Source organism: Mesoplodon densirostris, chromosome 8, assembly GCF_025265405.1.
Source record: "Mesoplodon densirostris isolate mMesDen1 chromosome 8, mMesDen1 primary haplotype, whole genome shotgun sequence".
NCBI classification, from domain to species: domain Eukaryota; kingdom Metazoa; phylum Chordata; class Mammalia; order Artiodactyla; family Ziphiidae; genus Mesoplodon; species Mesoplodon densirostris.
The window spans coordinates 57,187,553-57,212,592 of record NC_082668.1 but is presented as its reverse complement, the minus strand read 5'-3'; the positions used below and the strand labels follow the sequence as shown (position 1 = coordinate 57,212,592).

Sequence of the window (25,040 nt, the reverse complement as noted above, 5' to 3'; positions counted from 1 at the left end):
CTTCCACAGCAGTGAACTCCACCATTCTGTCTTCCAGGTCACTTATCCGTTCTTCTGTCTCAGTTATTCTGCTGATTGCTTCTAGTGTATTTTTCATTTCAGTTATTGTATTATTCATCTCTGTTTGTTTTTTACTTCTTCTAGGTCTTTGTTAAACATTTCTTGCATTTTCTCGATCTTTGCCTCCATTCTTTTTCCGAGGTCCTGGATCGTCTTCACTATCATTATTCTGAATTCTTTTTCTGGAAGGTTACCTATCTCCACTTCATTTAATTGTTTTTCTGGGGTCTTATCTTGTTCCTTCACCTGGTATAGTCCTCTGCCTTTTTATTTTGTCTGTCTCTCTGAATGTGGTTTTCGTTCCACAGGCTGCAGGATTGTAGCTCTTCTTGCTTCTGCTGTCTGCCCTCTGGTGGATGAGGCTATCTAAGAGGCTTGTGCAAGCTTCCTGATGGGGTGGGTAGAGCTGGGTGTTGCTCTGGTGGGCAGAGCTCAGTAAAAGTTTAATCCACCTGTCTGCTGAGTTTCCTCCCTGTTGGTTTTTTGGCCTGAGGCGACCCAGCACTGGAGCCTACAGGCTTTTTAGTGGGCGACACCAGGAGGGCTCACACCAAGGAATACTTCCCAGAACTTCTGTTGCCAGTGTCCTTATCCTCGCAATGAACCATAGCCACCCCCTGCCTCTGCCAGAGACCCTCCAACACTAGCAGGTAGGTGTGGTTCAGTCTCCTATGGGGTCACTGCTCCTTCCTCTGGGTCCTGATGTGCACACTACTTGTGTGTGCCCTCCAAGAGTGGAGTCTCTGTTTCCCCCAGTCCTGTCGAAGTCCTGCAATCAAATCCCCGTAGCCTTTGAAGTCTGATTCTCTGGAAATTCCTCCTCCCGTTGCAGGATCCCCAGGTTGGGAAACCTGACGGGGGGCTCAGAACCTTCACTCCAGTGGGTGGATTTCCGTGGTAAAATTGTTATTCAGTTTGTGAGTCACCCACCCAGCAGTTATAGGATTTGATTTTATTGTGATTGCACCCCTCCTACCGCCTCATTGCAGCTTCTCCTTTGTCTTTGGATGTGGAATATCTTTTTTGGTGAGTTCCAGTGTCTTCCTGTTGATTGTCCAGCAGCTAGTTGTGATTCTGGTGCTCTCGCAAGAGGGAGTGAGCACACGTCCTTCTACTCCACCATCCTGAACCTATCTCCTAACCTGGATTTCTTGAATTAATATTTTCTAATCAACAAATACTAACTATTCTTTTATTGTTGGTATGTACAGTTAAGATTGGAAAGCGTTGGGGGCTTCCCTGGTGGCGCAGTGGTTGGAGTCCGCCTGCCGATGCAGGGGATGAGGGTTCGTGCCCTGGTCCGGGAAGATCCCACGTGCCGCGGAGCAGCTGGGCCTGTGAGCCATGGCCACTGAGCCTGCACGTCCGGAGCCTGTGCTCCACAACAGGAGAGGCCACAACAGCGAGAGGCCCGCGTACCGCAAAAAAAAAAAAAAAAAAAATTGGAAAGTGTTAAATCAAGAAATTCAGATTGAAATCTGAAGATGTAGTTTTCCTATGTTCCCAGCTTTGTACAAAACATTTTAAAGGCATTCTCTCATTTAATCTTCACAGTTATCTTAGGAGATAAGATGATGTTCTAATCTTTTTTATTATTATTTTTTTCAAACAGAAGAGGGACAGGTTTAGAATAGGTAAGTAACTTGCCCCAAGCGATACAACTACTAAAATGGACCTGTCTGACCCTAAAGCTGATGGTCTTTAACCAATATGCTGAATTATCAGGCATTCACATTCTTCTTTTTGCTGCCTAATTCTTCGGTTTAATCTGACTTGCATGTATCTACAGGTTCCAGAACAGCGATGGAGAAATTAAGTACTTGCAGTTAGCTGAGGAGTTAATTCGTCCCGAGAGAAACACATTGGTTGTGAGTTTCTTGGACCTGGAGCAATTTAACCAGCAACTTTCCACCACCATTCAAGAGGAGTTCTATAGGTTTGGTGTATTAATCTTTACTTTAAATAGACATGGAGCCTGGGAAGCCAGCTCTTCTTAGAACGGAAGTGTTCATTTGTGAGGCAAAAGGGCATCTGTCACAGAGGCCCTTTGATACAGCCAGTGGTCATTTTAGTGCTGCTCTGAACTAATTTAGGCCTTTATGGAGTTGACTATTTTTCACATGCAAATGTTGAAAACCTTTGTTTTCTATGTAGTTTTTCCAGGTGTTAAGAGGATTGCTTTGTGTCAGGCTTCAGTGCTATTGCTATGTCATTCATTTAATCCACTCCCCCTCCCCATATCATATAAAATCCCTTGAAACATTTTAAAAGCTGAATGGTATTTTTTGGCAGAAATTAGACATTAGGCTTTTGTTTTGCTTTCAATTGCTATATAAAGCCAGAAATATCTTTCTATACAAAACTTAGTTTAAATAAAATCAGGTTAAAATAAACACTGTGGACTGTTATGAAAGAGAAATGAAGACCCAGGAGTAAGGAGTCACAGTCCTGTTCTTTTACCTGGTATACTGGGAGATGGAGGATTTGTCTCGGTGTTTTTAGTCATATATGGCTATCAAGAATGGTTGGAGGGATAAGCAGCAGAGTTTATTGTGATAGTATGTAGCAGGAAAAGTTGTACTGACGAGAGGGAGGTAGAAAATCAGGGCTGATGGTGTAAACACCTGTGCCTGTACCTCATGCACAGACCGTGCTGCAGTTCTGTCTCCTGAAAGTAGCTGATTTTTCAGAGGACTTCCTGATCCTACCACTTAAACCAAGCTGCCTCAGCTATTTAAAACTTAAGAGAACATGCACACTTCCATCTAACCAGTCAAGTGAAACGTTTCTGCCAACTTGCTCTCAAATCAGTTCACAAATTCCTTCCCTGCCCTTACCCACTTCCTATCCATCAAGAATAAAACCTGGAAGAAAATAGTAGACCTTGACATCAAGTGGGAGGCTGCCTTGCTAGGTAGTATACTGCCCAGGTGGTTCAGGTAGAGTCATCTTGGACAGAGGAGTGACCTGCCGTGTGCGTGCTAAATGATTATTTAAAAATAATAGGTATTCAGGAACAGCATTTTATCTTTGGTGTTTCTATTGTCTTAGATGTGTTTATGGTGGAATAGGAGAGGATTGAAGATGCTCTAAACCTGGACCAGATGATAGAAGTGTCCTGCAGAGTTAAATTCTAAAGTTTGGTTGTAACCAGATGTAATTCCTTAGTTTCAGCTGTTGGGAAGCATAAGGGGAAGGAGCCCTTGGTAAGCCTCTTGAAGTTGTCAGTTGATTTACTTTTTGTTTGTTTTTCAGAGTTTACCCTTACCTATGTCGGGCCTTGAAAACCTTTGTCAAAGACCGTAAAGAGATCCCTCTTGCCAAGGATTTTTATGTTGCATTCCAAGATCTTCCTACCAGACACAAGTATGAAACCCTTCTTTGGGAAAAAAAAAAAGAATTCCCCAAATAGTATAGGCATCACTTAATTGTCAGAAATCTCAGAAGGTTGTAGTCTTAGGTCTATAAGGAGTTATATCCAGGTAGATAAAGAGCTATATCCAGTTATCCAGAAGATTTAGTTTTGGAAAATATGTATTTCCAGGAAAATGGGATGGGAAGTATGTTAAGTGAAGCAATTTCTGGGTATTACAGTATTTTAGGACACCTTTTAAGGGATGTTGAGGTGAAAAATTAGTTCAGTGAGAAAATATGAAAACTGAGAACAGTCACAAAAAATTAATGAATTGTCAAGAACTTAAATAGCATAGCTTTTAAACTGTTTTCCTCTTTAGCAGTTATTTAAAGAATAAATTGTTGGAGGAAATTGAAGTGATATTTTGAAAACTTAAACTACTAAAATTACTTATAAAATTACCAAGTTATTTAATATAAAATGGGTTTGTGAAATACAGTGTTTTCTAAACCTTCAAGTTCAGAAAAAAAAATTTTCCTATGATAATTTTTCCCAAGGATAACTTTACTGTGAAAATACTTATTTAGAAATGTAGGTAAGAAAAAAAAAAATTTGCATATAAAACAAAAATGGGATCATTTTGTTTTATAATTATAATTGCTTTCTTTCATGTCCTTTACTTAGTTTTTCTTATTTATTCATTTATGTATTTTGTTGTGGATGCATGTACATTATACTTCAGGAATGGGCATGTTGACTAAATTATTCTTGTAGGAGAGTCCAAAGAATACCTTGTCTCTTATTTTGTTGTTGTTGTTATTTTAAGCATAAATTATCATTGACTATCCTCTCATTAAATAAGTGAAAATTTTTAGTTTGAAAATGAATCTTTACTAATGCAATATCTGTGTTTAAACAGAATTCGAGAACTCAACTCATCCAGAATTGGTTTGCTCACTCGCATCAGTGGGCAGGTGGTACGGACTCACCCAGTTCATCCAGAGCTTGTGAGCGGAACTTTCCTGTGCTTGGACTGTCAGACAGTGATCAAGGATGTAGAACAGCAATTCAGATACACACAGCCAAACATCTGCCGAAATCCAGTTTGTGCCAACAGAAGGAGATTCCTGCTGGATACAAATAAATCAAGATTCGTTGATTTTCAAAAGGTGCGTATTAATTTCTTTTTAGGTCAGATTCAGCCTATGCTAATAATTCACTTCTAGGCACTTGTAATTATTAATATAAGCTTACTTAGGCAATATTAAACTCAGTTTTTATGTAAGTCAAGGTTCGTCAAGTGTGACTACAGATTTAAGCTAAAAATTTGTAATGCAAATTTCAATTATCAGTATATAAATGTGTTCTAACCTTTAACAACTTGGATTGAAAGCTCCTTCAGGCAAATAAAATGTATTTGTCAAAGAATAAACAGTAACCATTATTATTATTACTGTTATTACAAGCTAGAGTTAGGAAAATTTTTGAAGAAGTAGAGACTTGTTGGTGTAAGACTTGGAGTTGGTGGTTAGGAGGGAGGAAGGCATAAATAAAAGGACAGGTGAAAATGGACATGCTTGTCGATAGCAATGAGGATTATCATGATTAAAGTAGAGGAACCAAATTGGAGATCATCTGAGATGATTTGGTATGAGGCATGGAAGTACTTGGAGCCTTAAATCTCAGATTGAGAAGCTTGGACCTATCTTGATAAGCAAGGGAATACGTTTTCAGATGATGTGAATTTTAAAGGAAGATTAATGAGACAACTGTGTGGTATTTAACAAGAGACTAATAGTCAGTTGTAGTTAACTGGGCAAGAGTTGGATGGTAGCAGTAAGAATGAAGGGGCTAAAGCTCTTCAGGGCTTAGTAACTCTGGTATATGCAAAGAGAAAAGCTGCAGCAGCTCAAACACTGGAGAATGAGTACCAGACTAAAATAAATAATTTATATTAAATTCAGTTTTTAGTCCTTACTTAGTTTTCTTGTTTTATTCTGATACTTGGTTTATAGGAAACGTGTTCTTACCAACAACTTTGGGTAAAAGATGCTTTATATTTGATAAAGAACATGATATAACAACCAAATACAAAATATGAATTTAGGTTGGGTCTTGGTTTGGGGGAAAAAAAAACAGCTGTAATAAAGGACATTCTTGACAACTGGGGAAATTTGAAGATGGACTAGATAAAGAGGTCATTATGGAATTAAATATTTAAATCTCTTGGTGTGATTGATGTTATCGTGGCTACATAGGAGATTGTCTTTATTCTTAGGAGGTGAGTGCTAAAATATTTAGGAGTGAAGTATCTTGATTTTTGCAACTTCTTTCAAATAATACAGTAAAACTATGTGTGTCTTAAGTAATGTTAACAGTTGTGTTGAGGTGGAGGGTATAAAAGATGTGAAATTTTTCATAAAATTTCCCTGACAATTTAGAGGAAGATGGAACACAGAACAATTATTTAAAGTCAGTTTGAACAAAGAGAAAAAAATACATGTTGTTTAATGAGAGTAAAAGTGAACTTGAAGTTTTTAAGTAGATGTAATCTCTTACCAAATTGAAAGGAGTTTTATGGTAGAGAATTTTTAAGATGAATGTTGGCACATGTCAGAAGTCTGCAAACTAGTAAGATAATTTAGGATATGTCGATATTTGTGGCATTTAATTTTTTTTTTTTTTTTTTTTTTTTGTGGTATGCGGGCCTCTCACTGTTGTGGCCTCTCCCGTTGCAGAGCACAGGCTCCGGACACACAGGCTCAGCGGCCATGGCTCACAGGCCCAGCCGCTCCGCGGCATATGGGATCCTCCCGGACTGGGGCACAAACCCCTGTCCCCTGCATCGGCAGGCGGACTCTCAACCACTGCGCCACCAGGGAAGCCCTGTGGCATTTAATTTAGATTGCATGGCATTTGAAATAGATCTCTTCTCATCCTTGGCCATTTATTTGTCTTTGTTATAGGTTCGTATTCAAGAGACTCAAGCTGAGCTTCCTCGAGGGAGTATCCCTCGCAGTTTAGAAGTGATCTTGAGGGCTGAAGCTGTGGAGTCAGCTCAAGCTGGTGACAAGTGTGACTTTACAGGGACGCTGATTGTTGTGCCTGACGTATCTAAGCTTAGCATACCAGGTCGGTAATCTGTGGCTCAAATTTAGCAAATTCTCAGTTACCTGAACTGCAGAGTATCTAGCTTCTTGCATCTTCCTTGTCTTATTTTTGGCTACTAATCAGAGGGTGAGCAAGGAACTATAATGAGAGTAAAAACAAATTGGTTTGCTATAAAAGCTACTGTTCTGAAAAATTTCAAAGCCTAAATGAAATTTTTGCATTTATAGGTTTCATTTATCTGAGCAGTTTTTTTTTTTTTTTTTTTCTTTTTGCGGTATGCGGGCCTCTCACTGTTGTGGCCTCTCCCGTTGCGGAGCACAGGCTCCGGACGCGCAGGCCCAGCGGCCATGGCTCACGGGCCCAGCCGCTCCGCGGCATATGGGATCCTCCCAGATCGGGGCACGAACTCGTATCCCCTGCATCGGCAGGCGGACTCTCAACCACTGCGCCACCAGGGAGGCCCTATCTGAGCAGTTTTGATTCTCAGCACCTTCAGTATTTGAGCTGTGAAACAATCTATCATTCAATGTTTCAGGAGCACGTGCAGAAACTAATTACCGTGTCAGTGGTGTTGATGGATATGAGACAGAAGGCATTCGAGGGCTCCGGGCACTTGGTGTTAGGGATCTTTCATACAGGCTGGTCTTTCTTGCCTGCTGTGTTGCACCAACCAACCCGAGGGTGAGTCTTCTTAGTAGAATGGCAAAGCTTAAGAAAGGCATCCCCTGAGGCTGCCGCAAACTCAGTTTTAAAGATGGGGTTGGGTTGAGATTTGTTCTTTAGTTTTTTTTTTTTGTTTTTTTTTTTTTGCGGTACGCGGGCCTCTCACTGTTGTGGCCTCTCCCGTTGCGGAGCACAGGCTCCGGACACGCAGGCTCAGCGGCCATGGCTCACGGGCCTAGCCGCTCCGCGGCATGTGGGATCTTCCCGGACCGGGGCACGAACCCGTGTCCCCTGCATCGGCAGGCGGACTCTCAACCACTGCGCCACCAGGGAAGCCCTGTTCTTTAGTTTTAAAACCAGATTTTTTCATGTCTGTCTTCCCAATCTTTTTTTTTTTTTTTACGGTACGCGGGCCTCTCACTGTTGTGGCCTCTCCCGTTGCGGAGCACAGGCTCCGACACGCAGGCTCAGCGGCCATGGCTCACGGAACTAGCCGCTCCGCGGCATGTGGGATCTTCCCGGATCGGGGCATGAGCCCGTGTCCCCTGCATCGGCAGGCGGACTCTCAACCACTGCACCACCAGGGAAGCCCTGTCTTCCCAATCTTAAGGAAAAGTCTTATTTATTTTTGTACATAAGAGCCCAATGCTTTAAGAGCATTGGTACTATTATTATTCACAGTGGTTTTTCTGTTTTGGTTTTTCTGTTTTTAATTGTTAAAGTTCCTCTGTCATGCTCCTTGAGAAAGTACAAGTAGAAAAATTTAGTAATCTGGGAAGTACAGTATACTGCTCTTTCTGAGAGTGATCGACCCCTGGTATTGTAGTTGTTCAGAGCTTGATTTTATTCCAGGAGGGGAAAGCAGTGAGGAAAAGTTTGGAAAATGAGTGGTGAACATAATATTCTGTTTCTTCATTTTCATCGTCATATCAGTGATTAACATTTTATTATGGTTCATCTCATGAGCATCTAGATTCATTTAGATAGCAATACAAAACAATGGTGGTAGCTTTTTTTGTTTTTTTTTAAATCACTGGACAAATGACAAGCTCTTCAGTATCTTAGGCCATACTGGTAGGAGATTTTTTTTAAAAACATTTACAGTCAGCAGATTCTGAAGTTGACCTCCCAGGCTATATTTCGTTTGTGGTGATGTTTCTTCTCTTTCACATTATTTTGACTGTGTCTATACTACTATTTTTTTCCTTTCTTCTCCACTCCTCAGTTTGGAGGAAAAGAGCTCCGAGATGAGGAACAGACAGCTGAGAGCATTAAGAACCAAATGACTGTGAAGGAGTGGGAGAAAGTGTTTGAAATGAGTCAAGATAAAAATCTATACCACAATCTTTGTACAAGCCTGTTCCCTACTATACATGGTAAGAGTTCTATCCATTTGTGGCATAAACTTGAAATCAAAATAGTGATTATAAAACAGCAACATGTGACTTCTTAAAACACAAAAATCAGATTATGAAAGTTTTTTAGTGGGTTTAGAAGGGGTTTTAAAAAGTCATTTATAAAAGGACAGATATTATACAATTCCACTTAAAATGAGGTACTTAGAACAGGTAAATTCACAGAGACAGAAAGTAGAAAGAGGTTACCTGGTGGGGAGGGAAATAGGGAATTGTTGTTTAATGGATAGAGTTTCTGTTTGGGATGATGAAAAGTTCTAGAAATGGATAGGGGTGATGGTTATAAAAGATAGTGAATGTACTTAATTCCACTGGACCACTTAAAAGTTGTGTATATTTTACCACAATTTTTTTTTCTGAAGGTTACTATTTTATTTACACAGATAGTTAAGGACTGGAAGAGTATAATGTTTGTTTTTTTAAATTGAAATATAGTTGATTTACAATGTTGTGTTAGTTTCAGGTATACAGCACAGTGATTCAGTTATATACATATATATATTCTTGTTCAGATTCTTTTCCTTTATAGGTTATTGCAAAATATTGAGTATAGTTCCCTGTGCCATCCACTAGGTCATTGTTGGTTATCTATTTTATATATAGTACTGTGTATGTATTAATCCCAACTTCCTAATTTATCCCCCCCCACCTTCCCCCTTTGGTAACCATAAATTTGTTAGAGAATAATGTTAACTTAAACATCATTGGAAATAGATTATTCTTGACATGACTCTTACTAGGAAATGAACCTAGCAGAATTCTTAAATTATATTAAATTTACAAAAAAGTTCAGACTGCCCACAGCAAATTCTATACATGAAAACATTTTTATAAGTGTCTAACAACTGTAATCTACTTTTAACAGGTATCACTACCACAGGCAGGTAGTCAAATAAGTGCTCACTTACATTTTCTTTGGCTTGTTGATGCCCCTCTCCCATATTTCTTAAATTTGCTAAATACAGTTTTTCCAAGTTCTTTATTTTCTGAGTTTGTGATTCCTCCCATTCTGTCCTTAGTTCTTCTGCCAAGCGAGTGAGTTGCTGATTTCTCCTCTGTTTTATATCTTCTCTTATTTGTAAACCAATATCTCTTTCTTTTTCTCGAACCTGTAGCAATCTTAGTTTTCGTCTTCTTTCATAATCTTCCTTTAAAACGAAGGCTTCCTCATTAGGACTCAATCTCAGCTTGCCGGCAGCATCCACCACCTTTCTTTTCATTTTCATGTAGTACTTTAAATATGAAGGTTCCGGGAAACGGGACCCCGGACTCAGGAACCGCGGCTCAGACGGAGAAGGTCTCGGCGGCCGCCACACAGCAGCCTCCCAACAGCGGTTTGTGCGCCTGCAGGGCGGCCATTGCCGAGCCCCTGTCACTCTACCACAGTTTTTTTTTAAAAAGAAAAAAAAAGGTCATTTAGTCTTCTTTTTTTCTGGCTTTAGGATAGAACTGCACTTAAGTATATTCTAATATGCCAGATTAATATCCTGATCTTGTTTTTCTTTTTAGTTTTCATGGTGGAGAGAGATTTCTTGATGTTTTTTGGTTATATGTACTATGCCTATACCTTGTGGTTTCTTCTTTCATATTTTCTTGGCTCTTGGTTACTAGCTGCTCACTTCATTAAATCCCCTTGTGTGTTGAGGATTTGATTAAATTTTCAGGCCTCATGCTTTACCCTTGTTTTTTCCATCCTTATCTTCCGTATTCAGTTGGAGTTATGGCAAGAATTCATAAGATTATGGGTATTTCTCTTAGGTATATACATATATTTTTAAGCTATTGGGATTTTTACAGATATTTATTTGTTTATTTATTTGCCTGTATCGGGTCTTAGTTGTGGCACACGGGCTCTAGAGCATGCAGGCTCAGTAGTTGTGGTATGCAGGCTCTCTAGTTGTGGTGCACGGGCTTAGTTGCACCGCGGCACGTGGGATCTTAGTTCCCTGACCAGGGATTGAACCCGCGTCCCCTGCATTGGATGGCAGATTCTTAAGCACTGGACCACCAGGGAAGTCCCTAGGTATATATTTTTATTTATTTATTTTTTGTGTGTGTGGTACGCGGGCCTCTCACTGTTGTGGCCCCTCCTGTTGCGGAGCACAGGCTCCGGACGCGCAGGCTCCGGACGCGCAGGCTCAGCGGCCATGGCTCACGGGCCCAGCCGCTCCGCGGCATGTGGGATCCTCCCGGACCCGGGCACGAACCCGCGTCCCCCGCATCGGCAGGCAGACTCTCAACCACTGCGCCACCAGGGAAGCCCCATAGGTATATATTTTTAATCATTGAAAATTAACCTTTTATTCTACTTAAATATTTGGTCAATGAAATTGAACTGAAATTCTTTATGTTAATAATCCTTTGTGGATTTTAGAGTGTCCTCTTTTATAATGAGTAGGTGTCAAATTTTATGTTCCCCCGTAAATTAATCTGTTGCTACATAACAAATTATCCCAAAACTTCATGGCTTGAAACAACAAACATTATCTCATACAGTCTATAGGTCAGAAATTTGAGAGAGACTTAGCTAGGTGGTTCCGGATCAGTCTTTGATGAGTTTGTAACCAAGACGTCATCTGGGGCTGCAGTCATCTGAAGGCTTGACTTGGGCTGGAGAATCCACTGACAAGGGAGCTCACTCACTGCTTATGTTAGTGTTAGTTGTCAGCTGGAAGCCTCAGTTCCTTGCCACATGAGTCTCTTCCATTGAGCTGGTTCAGTGTCCTCACAACATAGCAGCTGGCTCCCCCCAGAGCCTGCAATCCAAGAGAGGAGAGCAAGGAGGAAGCAAAGTGCTTCTCAGGACCTAGTGTCAGAAGTTAACACACCTTCACTTCTACCATAGGCTATTTGTGGGAAGCAAGTTGCTAAGCCCAGCCACACTTAAGGAGAGGAGAATTAAGCTCCATCTAGAAAAGAGGATTATCAAATAATTTGTGGACCATTTTAAAACTACCACACCTCCAACACATTTGTTTCATATAGGTTATGAGTCAGAAATTTTGTTTTTGGAATAGATTTTTAATTTTTTGCTTTTAAGGAGTGTTTTTTATAAATGTACCTAGCACTTTGTTGATGGAATTCACAGAAAGTCATAATAATTAAAACGGAAAAATGTTTCTTCTGGTATCACATTTCTAAAAATCTGGTGTTGTCTTTTTTTTTAATTGTGCATTTCCTTCTTATATTGCATTTATAAACAGTTCTCAGAAGCAGCTGTAAGACACACTCAGCATCTTATCTAATCCATATCAGTTCAATTAGCTTGTATTTATATTCAGCACGGGTCACTGTACCTGATACAAAAGAAGTAAGTCATGGACCACTTCCTCAAACTCTTGGTAGAGCTGTAAGACTTGCCTTTAGAAAGAACTAGCAAATGTGGTAGGCTGTAGTGGACATAGTTTATTTATGGGGAGAGATATTTGAGAACTGTGACATAGGGAAGGGCTTTGTTTAGGAAGTAGGACTTACGGACAAGGAGAGGCTCTTAGAATGGTGAGCATTGCCATCTATGATTAGGTGAAGACATTAGGACGGTGACTGGGTGACTTTACATTCACAGGACAAGAACCAGATATTTTTACTCTAGTCTTAGCTTTGCTTCAGCGGTCTCTGCTCTTTTCGTTGGTAAATATGCCTTTGTAGTTTCCTGTGAAATTGTTTAACCTCATGTTGAAAAATACCTTGGGTTTTCATTTCAGGCAATGACGAAATAAAACGGGGTATCTTGCTGATGCTCTTTGGTGGTGTTCCAAAGACAACAGGGGAAGGAACCTCTCTTCGAGGGGACATAAATGTTTGCATTGTTGGTGACCCAAGTACAGCTAAGAGCCAGTTTCTCAAGTAAGTGTTTGCCTGAGATAGTACAGCAGAGAAAACAATATGCGTAGTTCCAGGCTTTCTGTGCTACCGAGAATGCAGTCAGTGTGCCCTTACCGGAGCAGGAGTATAAATTATGACTGTTGAATATATAACTCTTTTAGGTTAAGTACACCTTAATTTGTTAAGTAGAATGTAACAACATTTTACAATTTTTTGGAATAGGGAAAAATTGTCTGTAATTCCAATCCCACATAGAATTCTTTTAATCTTTGTGTAAAAGTCTTTGAATATATGAATATATATTTTCATGGTTGTAAGTCACAGCATGCATATTTTCAATTTTAATTTGCCCTAAATATTTTTCCATGTTTCTTTATTTTCACGATTGTTGTTTTTTGTTGGTATAACTTGCAAAATCATTCCCCTAGCCTGATATTAGACAGTTTAACAGTAATTTATTTTAATAGTCAAATACAGTGAACATCATAATGTGTATAAGTTTTTATTTTATTATTTTCCTTTGGGTAAATTCCTAGGCATAGGATTGCTGAGATTAAGAATACAAACATCCTTAAAGTTCTTAAAGAGGACACTCTTTCCAAAAACAGTGTGATAAAGATGAGACATTTTATGCTAAACTTATTAGTATGAGTACTACTTTAGCAATTTTTGCTTATTTTTAAAAGCTATAATAAAATACTTGCTTGCTTTCAAACTTTTAAGAAACTTAGAGGTCAAGATAAGAGCAACCAGTTTTTGAGGACTTGCTGTGTTCTTGGTGCTGTGTGTGTGTGTGTGTGTTATGTCTTATCCTACCAGCATCCAGACAGGCATGTAATATTATTCTCTTCTTTTAGGGAGGCAATCAAAACTTCTCTGAGCCTCAGTAATTTGCCTAACTTCATAGAGCTGACAAGTGCCTCTAAGCCATGAATATTAGAACTCAGCATTTTGACTGCCAAGCATGTGCTCTTCATACTATATCAAGCTGCCTTTCCTTATTTGTTTGGGAAATGTTTAACATGGCAATGTTCTAGAAGCTGAAACATTTTTAGTTGAAGTTTTATAATTAAATACTATTTCCTTCAAGTATATCAGGGACTGAGTTCTAGATTTGAAGGTAATAGTCCTGTGTTAAGAGAATTCTCTTTTCTTCTCATTTCCTCTGCCCCTGCCTCCCACCTCTCCCACCACCACCACAGAAAGATGTACTGCAGTGTTGCCTCTGAACAGTATTGTACACGATTATGTTTGCTTTTTTTTTTTTTTTTTTTGTGGTACGCGGGCCTCTCACTGTTGTGGCCTCTCCCGTTGCGGAGCACAGGCTCCGGACGCACAAGGCTCAGTGGCCATGGCTCACGGACCCAGCCGCTCCGCGGCATGTGGGATCTTTCCGGACCGGGACATGAACCCGTGTCCCCTGCATCGGCAGGCGGACTCTCAACCACTGCGCCACCAGGGCAGCCCTATGTTTGCTTTTTAACAATATTAAGTCTTTTGATCCATGAACGTGGGATATCTTTCCATTTATTTAGGACTTCTTTAACTTCTCTCAATAATGTTTTGTAGTTTTCAGGGTATAAGCTTGCTCTTCTTTTATTAAATTTATTTCTAAGTATTTTATCCTTTTTGATACTATTGTAAATGGAACTGTTTTCTTAGTTAAATTTTTGGGTTGTTTATTGCAAGTGTGTAGAAATACAATTATTGATCTTTTATCTTGCAGCATCACAAGAACTGACTTATTATTTCTAACTGTTTTAGTGGATTTCATAGGATTTTCTGTCGACAAGATCATGTTAACTGCAAATGGTGATAGTTGTTGTTTCTTTCAAATCTGGGTGACTTTTTCTTGCCTAGTTGCCCTGGCTGAACCTTTCAGTATAATGTTGAATAGAAGTGGCAAGAGCAGACCCCTAAGTCTTGTTCCTGCTCTTAGGGGGAAAGCGTTCAGCCTTTTACCATTAAGTATGATGTTAGCTGTGGGTTTTCATAGATGCCCTTTACCAGATTGAGGGAAAGTCTCTACTAGTTAGTCGAGTTTTTATCATGATGGGTGTTAGATTTTTTGACATGCTTTTTCTGCATCTGTTAAGGTGGTTCTTATCATTTTTTAATATGGCATGTTATTGATTCTTAGATGTTAAACCAGCCTTGCCTTTTTGGAATAAATATCCCATCTTGTTTTGTTTTCATTTTTTTGTTGTAGTTGTTGTTTGTTTGTTTTGTTTTGTTTTTTGTTTGTTTTTGTTTTAAGTACAAGGCGTCTAATAGATCATTTTTGCTGAACTGTTTATTATTGTTTTTGCCCTGTATGAACTTCATCTTCCTTTAACAGGAATGGATTTGACCTATTTAAAAGACCAAAGGAGAAAAGGCTTTCTATTTGGTCTATGGCATGTGTCTTTATGAAATGCTTTTTTTCTTAATGCCTCTTTCAAATGTTCTTTTAGAAATTTAAATTCTTACTTGACATAAGCCATAACCAGCTGATAATCCTGAAAAGGATGCTTTGTAGTCATATATTAATGAATATGATAACCTTGAACAGGCACGTGGAGGAATTCAGTCCCAGAGCTGTCTATACCAGTGGCAAAGCATCCAGTGCTGCTGGCTTAACAGCAGCTGTTGTGAGAGATGAAGAATCTCATGAGTTTGTCATTGAGGCTGGAGCTTTGATGCTGGCTGATAATGTAAGAACATTTTACCCTCTTGGATATAAAGAAATCAGAATATCCCCATCCCTATCAATAAAGGCCTATAAGTTCCTATTAAGGAGATGTCCTCTTTTTAATAAGTACTTTTAGTAAATAATTCATGGTTTTATTAATCTAGAAATTGGATTGTCATCATTAATCAGCACTTTCTGAACTTCTCTAGAACGTATTACGTGCCCTGAGCTTGTGTGTTTGCTGTGACTAGTACTTCTCAGCAGTTTTCCTTTCTAGACTGTGGCACATCTATGAGTATATCTGTTGCATTTTGCATGTATTTGTCATAGATCAGTTAGCTCTGTGAATGCATGTAAATTGTAGCTATATATACTTATAAATATTATGTTCCAACTCCATCCTTCACTTTCCCAGCCTAAAGTCAACACTGAGGTAACCCAGAATATTTTGACCCTGAGATTTACACAAGGTTTTGATGTTGAATAAAAGTGCAGTCAGTAACTGCATGTTTTTAGTTTCACTTTTGGTTTAAAATGAGTCAAAAGAGTATGGTTCCCTCGAGCTCTGGGAACTATTGTACTATCTTACTCTAGTAGAGGGAGTTAGGATTGCTTACTTACCTATCTTAGTTGCTTAAAAGAACTGAAAGGTCTCTGGTAGCAAACTTTGAGTTTCCTTGCCGTTTGACATCTGAAGGGCAGTTTCTTATGCTAGGTTTGTTTGGTTACAGGGTGTATGTTGTATTGATGAATTTGATAAGATGGAGGTGCGGGATCAAGTTGCTATTCACGAAGCTATGGAACAGCAGACCATCTCCATCACTAAAGCAGGAGTGAAGGTATGTGTGTCCACTTCTGTTCCATTGCATCATGCCTTAGCCTTGTAGATTAATGTAGCTCTAGACAATCACTTGGATAAAATGCATTACTTCAACATGAAATGCAGTTTACTGAAACGGAAAACAGCCTTGAGGATATTAATCAAGTTGACAGATTATTTAAATGAAAATAATAAGTACAATATTGTAACTAGCATTAGAGAGAAATCAAACTTTAAAAATAAAAGTAATACATTCAAATAGTTAAGAAAAATGTAAGCAATACATTAAACCATAAGTTAAAAAGAGAAATCTTCCCCTCCAACTCCTAGCACCAATAGATACTCAGAATTATCTGCTGAGTTTATGTCCCTTTTAGGAATATTTTATCATAAATAAGCATAATACACATACAGTTTTGTTCCTTGTTCATTTAACTTCATAATTTTATTTTGGTAATCTTTCTGTACCAGTATATATTAGATTCACTTGTCTTTTTATTACTCCATGATTTGCAATTGTACATACCCCAGTTTGGCTCATTAGACTCTTATAAAGAAGAGTGACATTCAGGTCATTTCCAGCCTTTAGTATTACAAACAATATTGTAAACATCCTTGTACACATCTTCCTGTACCTAGCTGCAAGATAAATTCTTAGTAAGAAATTGCTGGCTTAAAGGGTGTGCACATCATACCATCAACATCATATGGGAGTACCTGTTGCTATATATTATCAGACTTTAATTTTGATGATTCACTGGGTGAAACGTGATATCTTATTCTTCTGGTTTGCATTTAGTTAATTATGGATGAGGTTGAACATTTTGTCATATGCCATTACAGTTGTCTTTTTAAACCTGTCACGATTTTTCCTTTTGTGGTCAGGCTACTCTAAATGCCAGGACATCCATTTTGGCAGCAGCAAACCCAATCAGTGGACACTATGACAGATCAAAATCACTGAAACAGAATATAAACTTGTCAGCTCCTATCATGTCCCGATTTGATCTCTTCTTTATACTTGTGGATGAATGTAATGAGGTAACTATGAGCTATCGCTCTGAGCTTCCTTTATTATTTCCAGTTTGAGTAATTGAGTGAGACAAGCTGGGAGGATGTACTCCTGAAGAACTGGTGCATGTGTTGCCACTGACCTTTCATTTCTCTCAGAGTGGCACAGGATTGGACAGAGGTTTATTAAGTGACTGAAAATCACTTGAATTGCTGGTTCTGCTTAATTGTGTTGAGAAATACCAAGTTTTTTGGTTTTGTTGCTGTTTTGTTTTTGTTTTTCTTGTGTGTTTCTTTTAAAGATTTATTACTTATTTACTTATTTATGGCTGCACTGGGTCTTAGTTGCAGCATGCGGGATCTTTTGTTGAGTTGTGCAGGCTTCTCTCTAGTGTGGCATGCAGGTTTTCTCTTCTCTAGTTTTGGTGCACAGGCTCCAGGGCACATGGGCTCTGTAGTTTGTGGCACTCAGGATCTCTAATTGAGGCACACAAGCTCAGAAGTGGTGGCGTGCGAGCTCAGTAGTTGTGGCGCACGGGCTGAGTTGCTCCACGGCATGTGGGATCTTAGTTTCCTGACCAGGGATCAAACCCGCATCCCCCTGCATTAGAAGGCAGATTCTTAAACACTGGACCACCAGGGAAGTCCCCTTGTTACTGTTTTTTAATTCCCCCCAAAAAAGTATTTCAGTTAATTCCCAACCATACTCTCTTTAAGATTTTTATTAGATTTTTTTTTTTTTTTTTTTTTTTTTTTTTTGCAGTACGTGGGCCTCTCACTGTTGTGGCCTCTCCCGTTGCAGAGCACAGGCTCTGGACGTGCAGGCTCGGCGGCCATGGCTCATGGGCCCAGCTGCTCCGTGGCATGTGGGATCCTCCCGGACCGGGGCACAAACCCATGTCCCCTGCATCGGCAGGAGGACTCTCAACCACTGCGCCACCAGGGAAGCCCATGATATTTATTAGATTTTTGTTTTTGTTCTTTCATTAAGGTTGAAAAGAATAGGGGTACCACACAAATTTCTTTTTTTTTTTTTTTTTTTCAAATTGACTCATTTGTCTTCCTCTGTCTTCCTATCAAATTATTGCGTGTGGGGCTTTCCCCTGCCGATTCAGGGGAAACAGGTTCGTGCCCTGGTCTGGGAAGATCCCACGTGCCGCGGAGCGGCTGGGCCTGTGCGTCCGGAGCCTGTGCTCCGCAACGGGAGAGGCCACAACAGTGAGAGGCCCACATACCGCAAAAAAAAAAAAAAAAAAAAATTATTGCATGTGTCACATTTTTTTTCCTAATTATGTAAGAGTGTTAAGATTGAATATAAAATTGCAGATTTAGGGACTTCCGTGGTGGCGCAGTTGTTAAGAATCTGCCTGCCAATGCAGGGGACACGGGTTTGAGCCCTGGTCCGGGAAGATCCCGCATGCTGCGGAGCAACTAAGCCCGTGTGCCATAACTACTGAGCCTGTGCTCTAGAGCCCGCAAGCAACAACTAGTTAGCCCATGTGCCACAACTACTGAGGCCCACGCACCTAGATCCCATGGTCCACAGCAAGAGAAGCCACCGCAATGACGAGTAGCCCCCTCTCGCTGCAACTAGAGAAAGCCCGCATGCAGCAAAAAAGACCCAATGCAGTCATAAATAAATAAATAAATAAATTTTTTAAACTGCAGATTTACTTACATTCTAACATGTTAGTATTAAGAGTTATTTATACTTAGACTTAAATATTTAACAACATTGCACATCTCAGATGTGCACAGAAGTACAAAATGACCTTCTGTAGAAGGTCATGTTGTACTGTACTTTTAATTGCTGAGCATGGAGGTCCTACATTACATTAGGTAAATGCATACCTCTTGCTTACAGCAAAATTTTAAATTTATCTAGATAAAATTTGCCTTCCATTAATATGAATGTTTAGAGGGTTTTCGTTTTTTATGTTTGGGTTTTGTTCTTTCCCTTCACAAATCTATATAAATGTTTAACCCAGTCCCCTCCCCCCCATTGTTGGGCATTGTCTGATTTTCATATATTTCTGTCTATACATAATTTACTAAATTAGTTTTTTAGGTGTTTAATTAGAAATAATTTCAAACTTACAGAAAAGTTGCAGGAAATACAATAGTGCATATAATACTCATATACCCTTTATTCAGTTCACATTAACTTTTTGCCCCGTTTGCTTCACCATTTGCTCTGTATCTCTACTTTTTTTTTCTGTACTATTTGAGAGTAAATTGCATATTTTTAGTGTGATTTTATCTTTTTCAATGTTAATAACAGTTCTATGATGATCATCATTCGTATGTTCATAAGTGGCAACGAAATGTAGTGGGTAGGAGGATTGACTATGAAACTAGACTCTTCAAATCCTCGCTCTGTTACTAACTGTGTGGATAAGTTACTTCATCTTTCCGGGCCTCAATTTATTCATCTGTAAAATGGGGGTAATATTATCTACCTAATAAATTTTTTGTGAGGGTTGCATGAATTAATGCTTCTAGACACACTTAGGGCCCTAGAAATCTTATTTCTGCCATATTAAAGTCAGTAAATTCCTTCAGGAATAGTCTTAGAGTAGGGCAAAGGTATACATTTAAACTTCTGATTTTGGATGTGGTACTAAATTTTCGTCAGAAACTTGAACCCATTAATACATCTTATGGTGGCATATTAGAGCTTGTTGTTAGCTATAAAAAATTTCTTAATGCCTGGGATAGTCTGGAGTGGATATTACTATAACTGATTAAAGTGATTTTCTTATTTTGAATTAGGTTACAGATTATGCTATCGCCAGGCGAATAGTAGACTTGCATTCAAGAATTGAAGATTCAATTGATCGTGTGTATTCCCTTGATGATATCAGGAGGTATCTTCTTTTTGCAAGACAGTTTAAACCCAAGGTAACCTACCCTTTTGTCCTGTAATTGGGCATAATGAGTATATGAAAGTGACATTTAAACAAAAGCGTTGTATGGAAATTAACTGAACCTGACTTGTTTGGGTGTTTTTTTAAGGTCGTTTGGTTGGTTAGTTGGTTGGTTTGATTTCGGTTTGGGTTTTTTTGAGAACAGTTTGTTTCCTCAGAGAGACTTGAGAAAAGGAATTTTTTTAAAGTCTGAAAAATTCCATTTCTTTAACTTTTTAGGTACTAATAAAAAGACTTTTATGGGTGAACAGTTTTGAATAACCAAATAAAGTAGGATATCCTTTTATTTCAACCATTATTCCTAAGAATCTTAAAACTGCATGTGTTTAAATCAGTAGTCTACTGAATGCTCTCGAATCTGTCTCAGAGGAAAGCTTGTATTCCTCTAGGTTATTGTAATGAACATGAGTAACTGTTTTACAATACAGGATCCAGGGTGCTCACTTGGACATTTATTTTTAAGATAAACTTCCATAATGCATTTTTTTTGACATTTTCCTAAAGTAGAGTACAAAAAAAATTGTTTGATTCTGGTTGAGGTTTTTACACTCTTTCTGGCTTGACTTTTGGGAGTTATGCTTAGATTTTAATTATCTATCACCTTCACTTGATTATCCGTAATATTGGGGTTGACTCTCACTGTCCCAAGGGAAAGGCAAAGCACTTTTGTTTGCAGAGGCATTTGTTCTCCATGACTACGCTGGTCCCTCTTGACCTTGGCATGCTTCCTTAATATGCTTATTTCCTTGCTCTGAAAAACAGTATTCTTTAGTATGCCTCATTTTGTTGTTATTATTTAACTAATAATAAGGTTGTTATTATTTAACTAATAATAAGGTATATATACAGTAGGGGATATGTTCCAAGACCCCCAGTGGATGCCAGAAACCACAGATAGTACCAAGCCCTGTATGTACGATGTTTTTTCCTATACGTACACACCTGTGATAAAGTTCAGTTTATAAGTTAGGCACAATAAGAGAATATCTGAATTGCCAGCATTACTTCTCTTGCACTTTGAGGCCATTATTAAGTAAAATAAGGGTTACTTGAACACAAGCACTGTTACCCTAACAGTTGATCTGATAACCAAAATGGCTACTAAGTGACTGATAAGCAGGTAACATATACAGTGTGGATATGCTGGATAAAGGGATAATTCTCGTCCCAGGTGGGACATTGGACAGCGTAAAATTTCATCACACTTCTCAGAATGGTGCACAATTTAAAACTTATGAATTGTTTATCTCTGGGATTTTCTATTTAATATTTTCAGACTTCAGGTGACCACAGGTAACTGAAACCACAGAACGTGAAGCCACTGATGGGGCAGTATTATATATATTGACTTTTCTTTTTCCCAAAGACTGCATAAGTTAACTAACTGAGCCTCAAGAATAGCCTGAGTAGTAATTTGTTTAATGAGCTTTGGCATGTTGGGTATAAAAGTATACATTGTTTAGAAATGGTCATTTGCTTAAATACTAACTCTACTGTCTTCCTATTCATAAAATTAGTACATGGAATTCATAGTCCTCCTTTGTATTAGTTTCTTTTGAAGGCATTTCAGTATTAATTTCTTGTCATTGGTTTCAAAGTTTTGACCTTCTCAGTTCCACCAGAGTATCTTCACCTGGGAGGCTCTTAAACTTAATGTTTAAAGCTGCTCCCATTAAGTAGAAATGCTCTGACTTCACTGATATTCTGAAACAGATTTCTAAAGAGTCAGAGGACTTCATTGTGGAACAGTATAAACGCCTCCGCCAGAGGGATGGTTCTGGAGTAACCAAGTCTTCATGGAGGATTACAGTGCGACAGCTTGAGAGCATGATCCGTCTCTCTGAAGCAATGGCTCGGATGCACTGCTGTGATGAGGTATCAAAGTCACTCTAACATAATGGGAAAGAGAAATTGATTTGTTACCTTACAAGCTGTTTTTATGTTTGGTATAGGACATACTAGCATTAGCTGCAGATTTATTTTTATATAACTGTTGAGTGCTCATAGGATACATGACCCCTGACCCTGGGGTTTTTCCCTTGAAGAATGTTGCTGTCAACCATTTATTGAATGTAGTAGTTAGATTAATGATAATGAGATAATCATGACATAGATTATAGAGTACATACATATAGAGGTGAGTTCAAGATTAATGCCATTCATTCAAGGAAAATTTGTTTAAACCCTACAATGTGCTAGGCCTGTGGGCAGGGGATACGGATATGATAAAGTAGCCTCCAGTCTCCTAAGAAGGGAATTCTCCTCCTTTGAATAACATGTGGATATTAAATTGTTCTTTGAGCCCTGGGTTCTACAGGTACATGTCAGTGGGTATTTAGGGAGTAAATGGGCAGAGTGGAAGGACGCCCTCATCTCTGCTTCAAGCAAACAAGCCCTGCTTTTATCTAGCTTTATATTTTAGACAGTGTAAGATTTTGTTTGAGTAAGGAGTTCAGCTATTTTTCTTAATAGTATGATGGAGGTATAATTCACATAGAGGAAAATGTACAGCTTTGACTTTTACATACACCCTTGTGGCCACTCAGCTCATAACATAGAAGGTTTACATCATCCTAAAAAGTTCCCTTGCATCCTTCCTTCCCCAGAAGTAACCACTGTTCTTACTTCGTTCACCATTTCTATCCCATAGATTTCATTTTTTGGCTTTTTTCCTTTTGTCTAATTTTTCAAATTCTCTGATATGGTGCTTTACTGTTTAAAAAATACTTTCACACTGTCTTACTTGTTATTCTTTGATTCTCCTGACATTTAATGGACATCTTTGTAAGTTAGGAGATGAATAAAAGAGCCCCTGTCTTCCATTGCTGATAGTTTGGTGGGAGCAAGACATATGTTTAATTAAACATGTGAAATATGAGAGAGGATATTATGATAGAGTGTCATCAGCAAAGAGTACAGAGATCAATGAATTCTTTCATAACAAAGGTGGAGGGTTTGGGGAGATGCCAACATTTAAACTGGATCACTGAAGGGTATATAGAATTTTGGTAGGCATTTTTAGAGTGAAGGTGGAAAGTTTAGAGTGAAGGGTATTGGGAGGAATATAGTGGAATCTGTAGAGAAAGAATAGGCCATGATGGAGGGGAATTCTTAAAAACCATACTAACATTTGTACCTTTTTTTTTTCTTCATTGTAATGTTTCTTAAAATGAGTTTCGTAGAACTGACGTGTCTTGGAGAATTTCTAACAGATTTTTCTTTCCCTTTTTGTTTTTTCAGTAGGTAGCAAATGCACATGATATGAAATAAATATACATATATATGCATGCATATATATATATATATATATATATATATATATATATATATATATATATATACACACACACAGATACAGTTCCTGAATAAAATCGAGTGTTTTTGCATATATTTAAGAGCCATTTCTACTTTTATGATCATATTCTGTGTTCACTTTTTACTTACTGTTTTATTAGAAAGGTCTCCCCCACTCTAAGATTATAAAAGAATTTTCTCAGGATTTCCTCAAGCATTTAGATGGTTTCATTGTTTGTATTTAAATCATTCAAACATTTGGTATTTATCCTGCTGTAAGATGTGAGGTGTAAATCAGTTGATTCTTTTTCAGCTAGTTTCCTAGTTGTTCCAACACTACTTACTGAACAATCCATCTTTTCCACGCTGGTTTGGTATGCTTTTATTATATATTAAATTCTTGTGTTAGGATCTCTTTCTGAATTCTGTTCCTCTGCTGTCTCAGCGTCCTCTTGCATTAGTATCACAATATTTTAAATGTTCTCTTTTGTTCCACTGCATTGTTGCACTTTTGTTCCAATGCATGTTGCACAGCATTGTTCTCTTTTGGCTGTTGTGAACTTAATAGCCAGCTGGCTTTGTTTTGTTTTGGTTTTTATTGATGATTGATATTCACTGTTTGAGGAAAGCATCCTAGGAACTTGTTTGGAAAACCCAGGAATTTTTGAACAAAGCACTAACCATTCTGTCTCTAGATTGCTGTTCTAATCTACAGATTCTGAACTTGAGCTACAATATTTCCAGCCTCCAGCCACCTCTGCTCACTTCAGACTTTCCCACATAATCCTGATTGGCAAGAACCAGTTCCTTAATACCTATCCTATTGCTCCTGAATTCAGTGGTTTTTGTATACCGACAGACTCCTTAGTTTGTCTGAAGTCAAGAGGAGATTCTGTTGGCATTCAAGGACCTCTCTGTTCAGCCCTGAAATGGGTTTTTCCTCCAATTGCATGGCTTTTCCCTATACTTGTGCTACTAAATGTATAAAGGTATATAATTATACCACCCCCTAGATTTTCCCTAATTGTTGAACATATTGTGAAATATGAAATACATTCACCCTTAAAGCTATCTGTCCCTTTATCTTTATTTCAAAAATCTGAACATAGGGCCAGCATATACTTGAGCTCAGTATTTGAGGTGAAATTTAAATATGAATGAAATAAAAATAGTATACCCCCAAAAAATTATTGATATTGAGAACATGTTAAATCTATATGTTAATATGGAGAATTGACTTCTTTATGATTATTTTTTCTGTCTAAGAAAACATAATAGCAGTTAAAATCTAGATTATGCCACTATAAAAATCTCAGCTGTTTAAAACAGAAACAATTACATTTTTTTGCTCATGTTTCATGTTCATTTATGTTAGCCAGAGGCTCTGCGCTTCACATCTCTCAGAAATTCAGGCTGATGTAAAGGCTCTTTCTTGACATACACTTCCATGATTACAGAAGATAGAGAAAAGACAAGGTGAATCATATGCCATTTCTTAACCTTCTATCTGGAAATGACATGACACTGCTGGTCACATTTCATTGCTCAGAGGAATTAACGTGGCCATGCCTAAGTTCAAGAGGTTAAAGCAGTGCCTTCCTTTCGGGTGTCTAGAACGGGAAAAGCAAACATTCGTTAACAGTTCTGAGTACCAGAGACCTCATTATCTTTCCACTTATGTCTTTTGTTTCACTTAATAGGTTTTAAAGTTCATATGATTTTTTCATGTTTCTTGTGGAATTTGTTTCTTGATATTTTGTTATTTTTGTGGCTAGTGAAGGTAGACTTTTTTTCACTATATACTTTAACTGGTTGTTGCTTGTATATGTGAACTATTGATTTCTGTATGCTAGTTTTGTACCATACTGATACCTTTTGTTTGTAGTAG

At 38.4% G+C, this 25,040-nt stretch overlaps 1 protein-coding gene across 2 annotated transcripts in view; it reads left to right on the top strand.

Annotated features, from left to right (window-relative positions):
* Positions 1–25,040, top strand: part of MCM6 (minichromosome maintenance complex component 6) — a 49,246-nt gene that overhangs the window by 8,513 nt on the left and 15,693 nt on the right. For both annotated transcript variants that reach the window (XM_060106032.1, XM_060106033.1), the window contains exons 2-13: positions 1,850–1,996; positions 3,316–3,426; positions 4,335–4,584; positions 6,382–6,547; positions 7,062–7,207; positions 8,415–8,565; positions 12,309–12,450; positions 14,981–15,122; positions 15,832–15,939; positions 16,806–16,961; positions 19,704–19,832; positions 21,572–21,733. In XM_060106032.1, the coding sequence (XP_059962015.1) occupies positions 1,850–1,996; positions 3,316–3,426; positions 4,335–4,584; positions 6,382–6,547; positions 7,062–7,207; positions 8,415–8,565; positions 12,309–12,450; positions 14,981–15,122; positions 15,832–15,939; positions 16,806–16,961; positions 19,704–19,832; positions 21,572–21,733 (1,810 nt within the window). The remainder of the gene's footprint in view (positions 1–1,849; positions 1,997–3,315; positions 3,427–4,334; positions 4,585–6,381; positions 6,548–7,061; positions 7,208–8,414; positions 8,566–12,308; positions 12,451–14,980; positions 15,123–15,831; positions 15,940–16,805; positions 16,962–19,703; positions 19,833–21,571; positions 21,734–25,040) is intronic.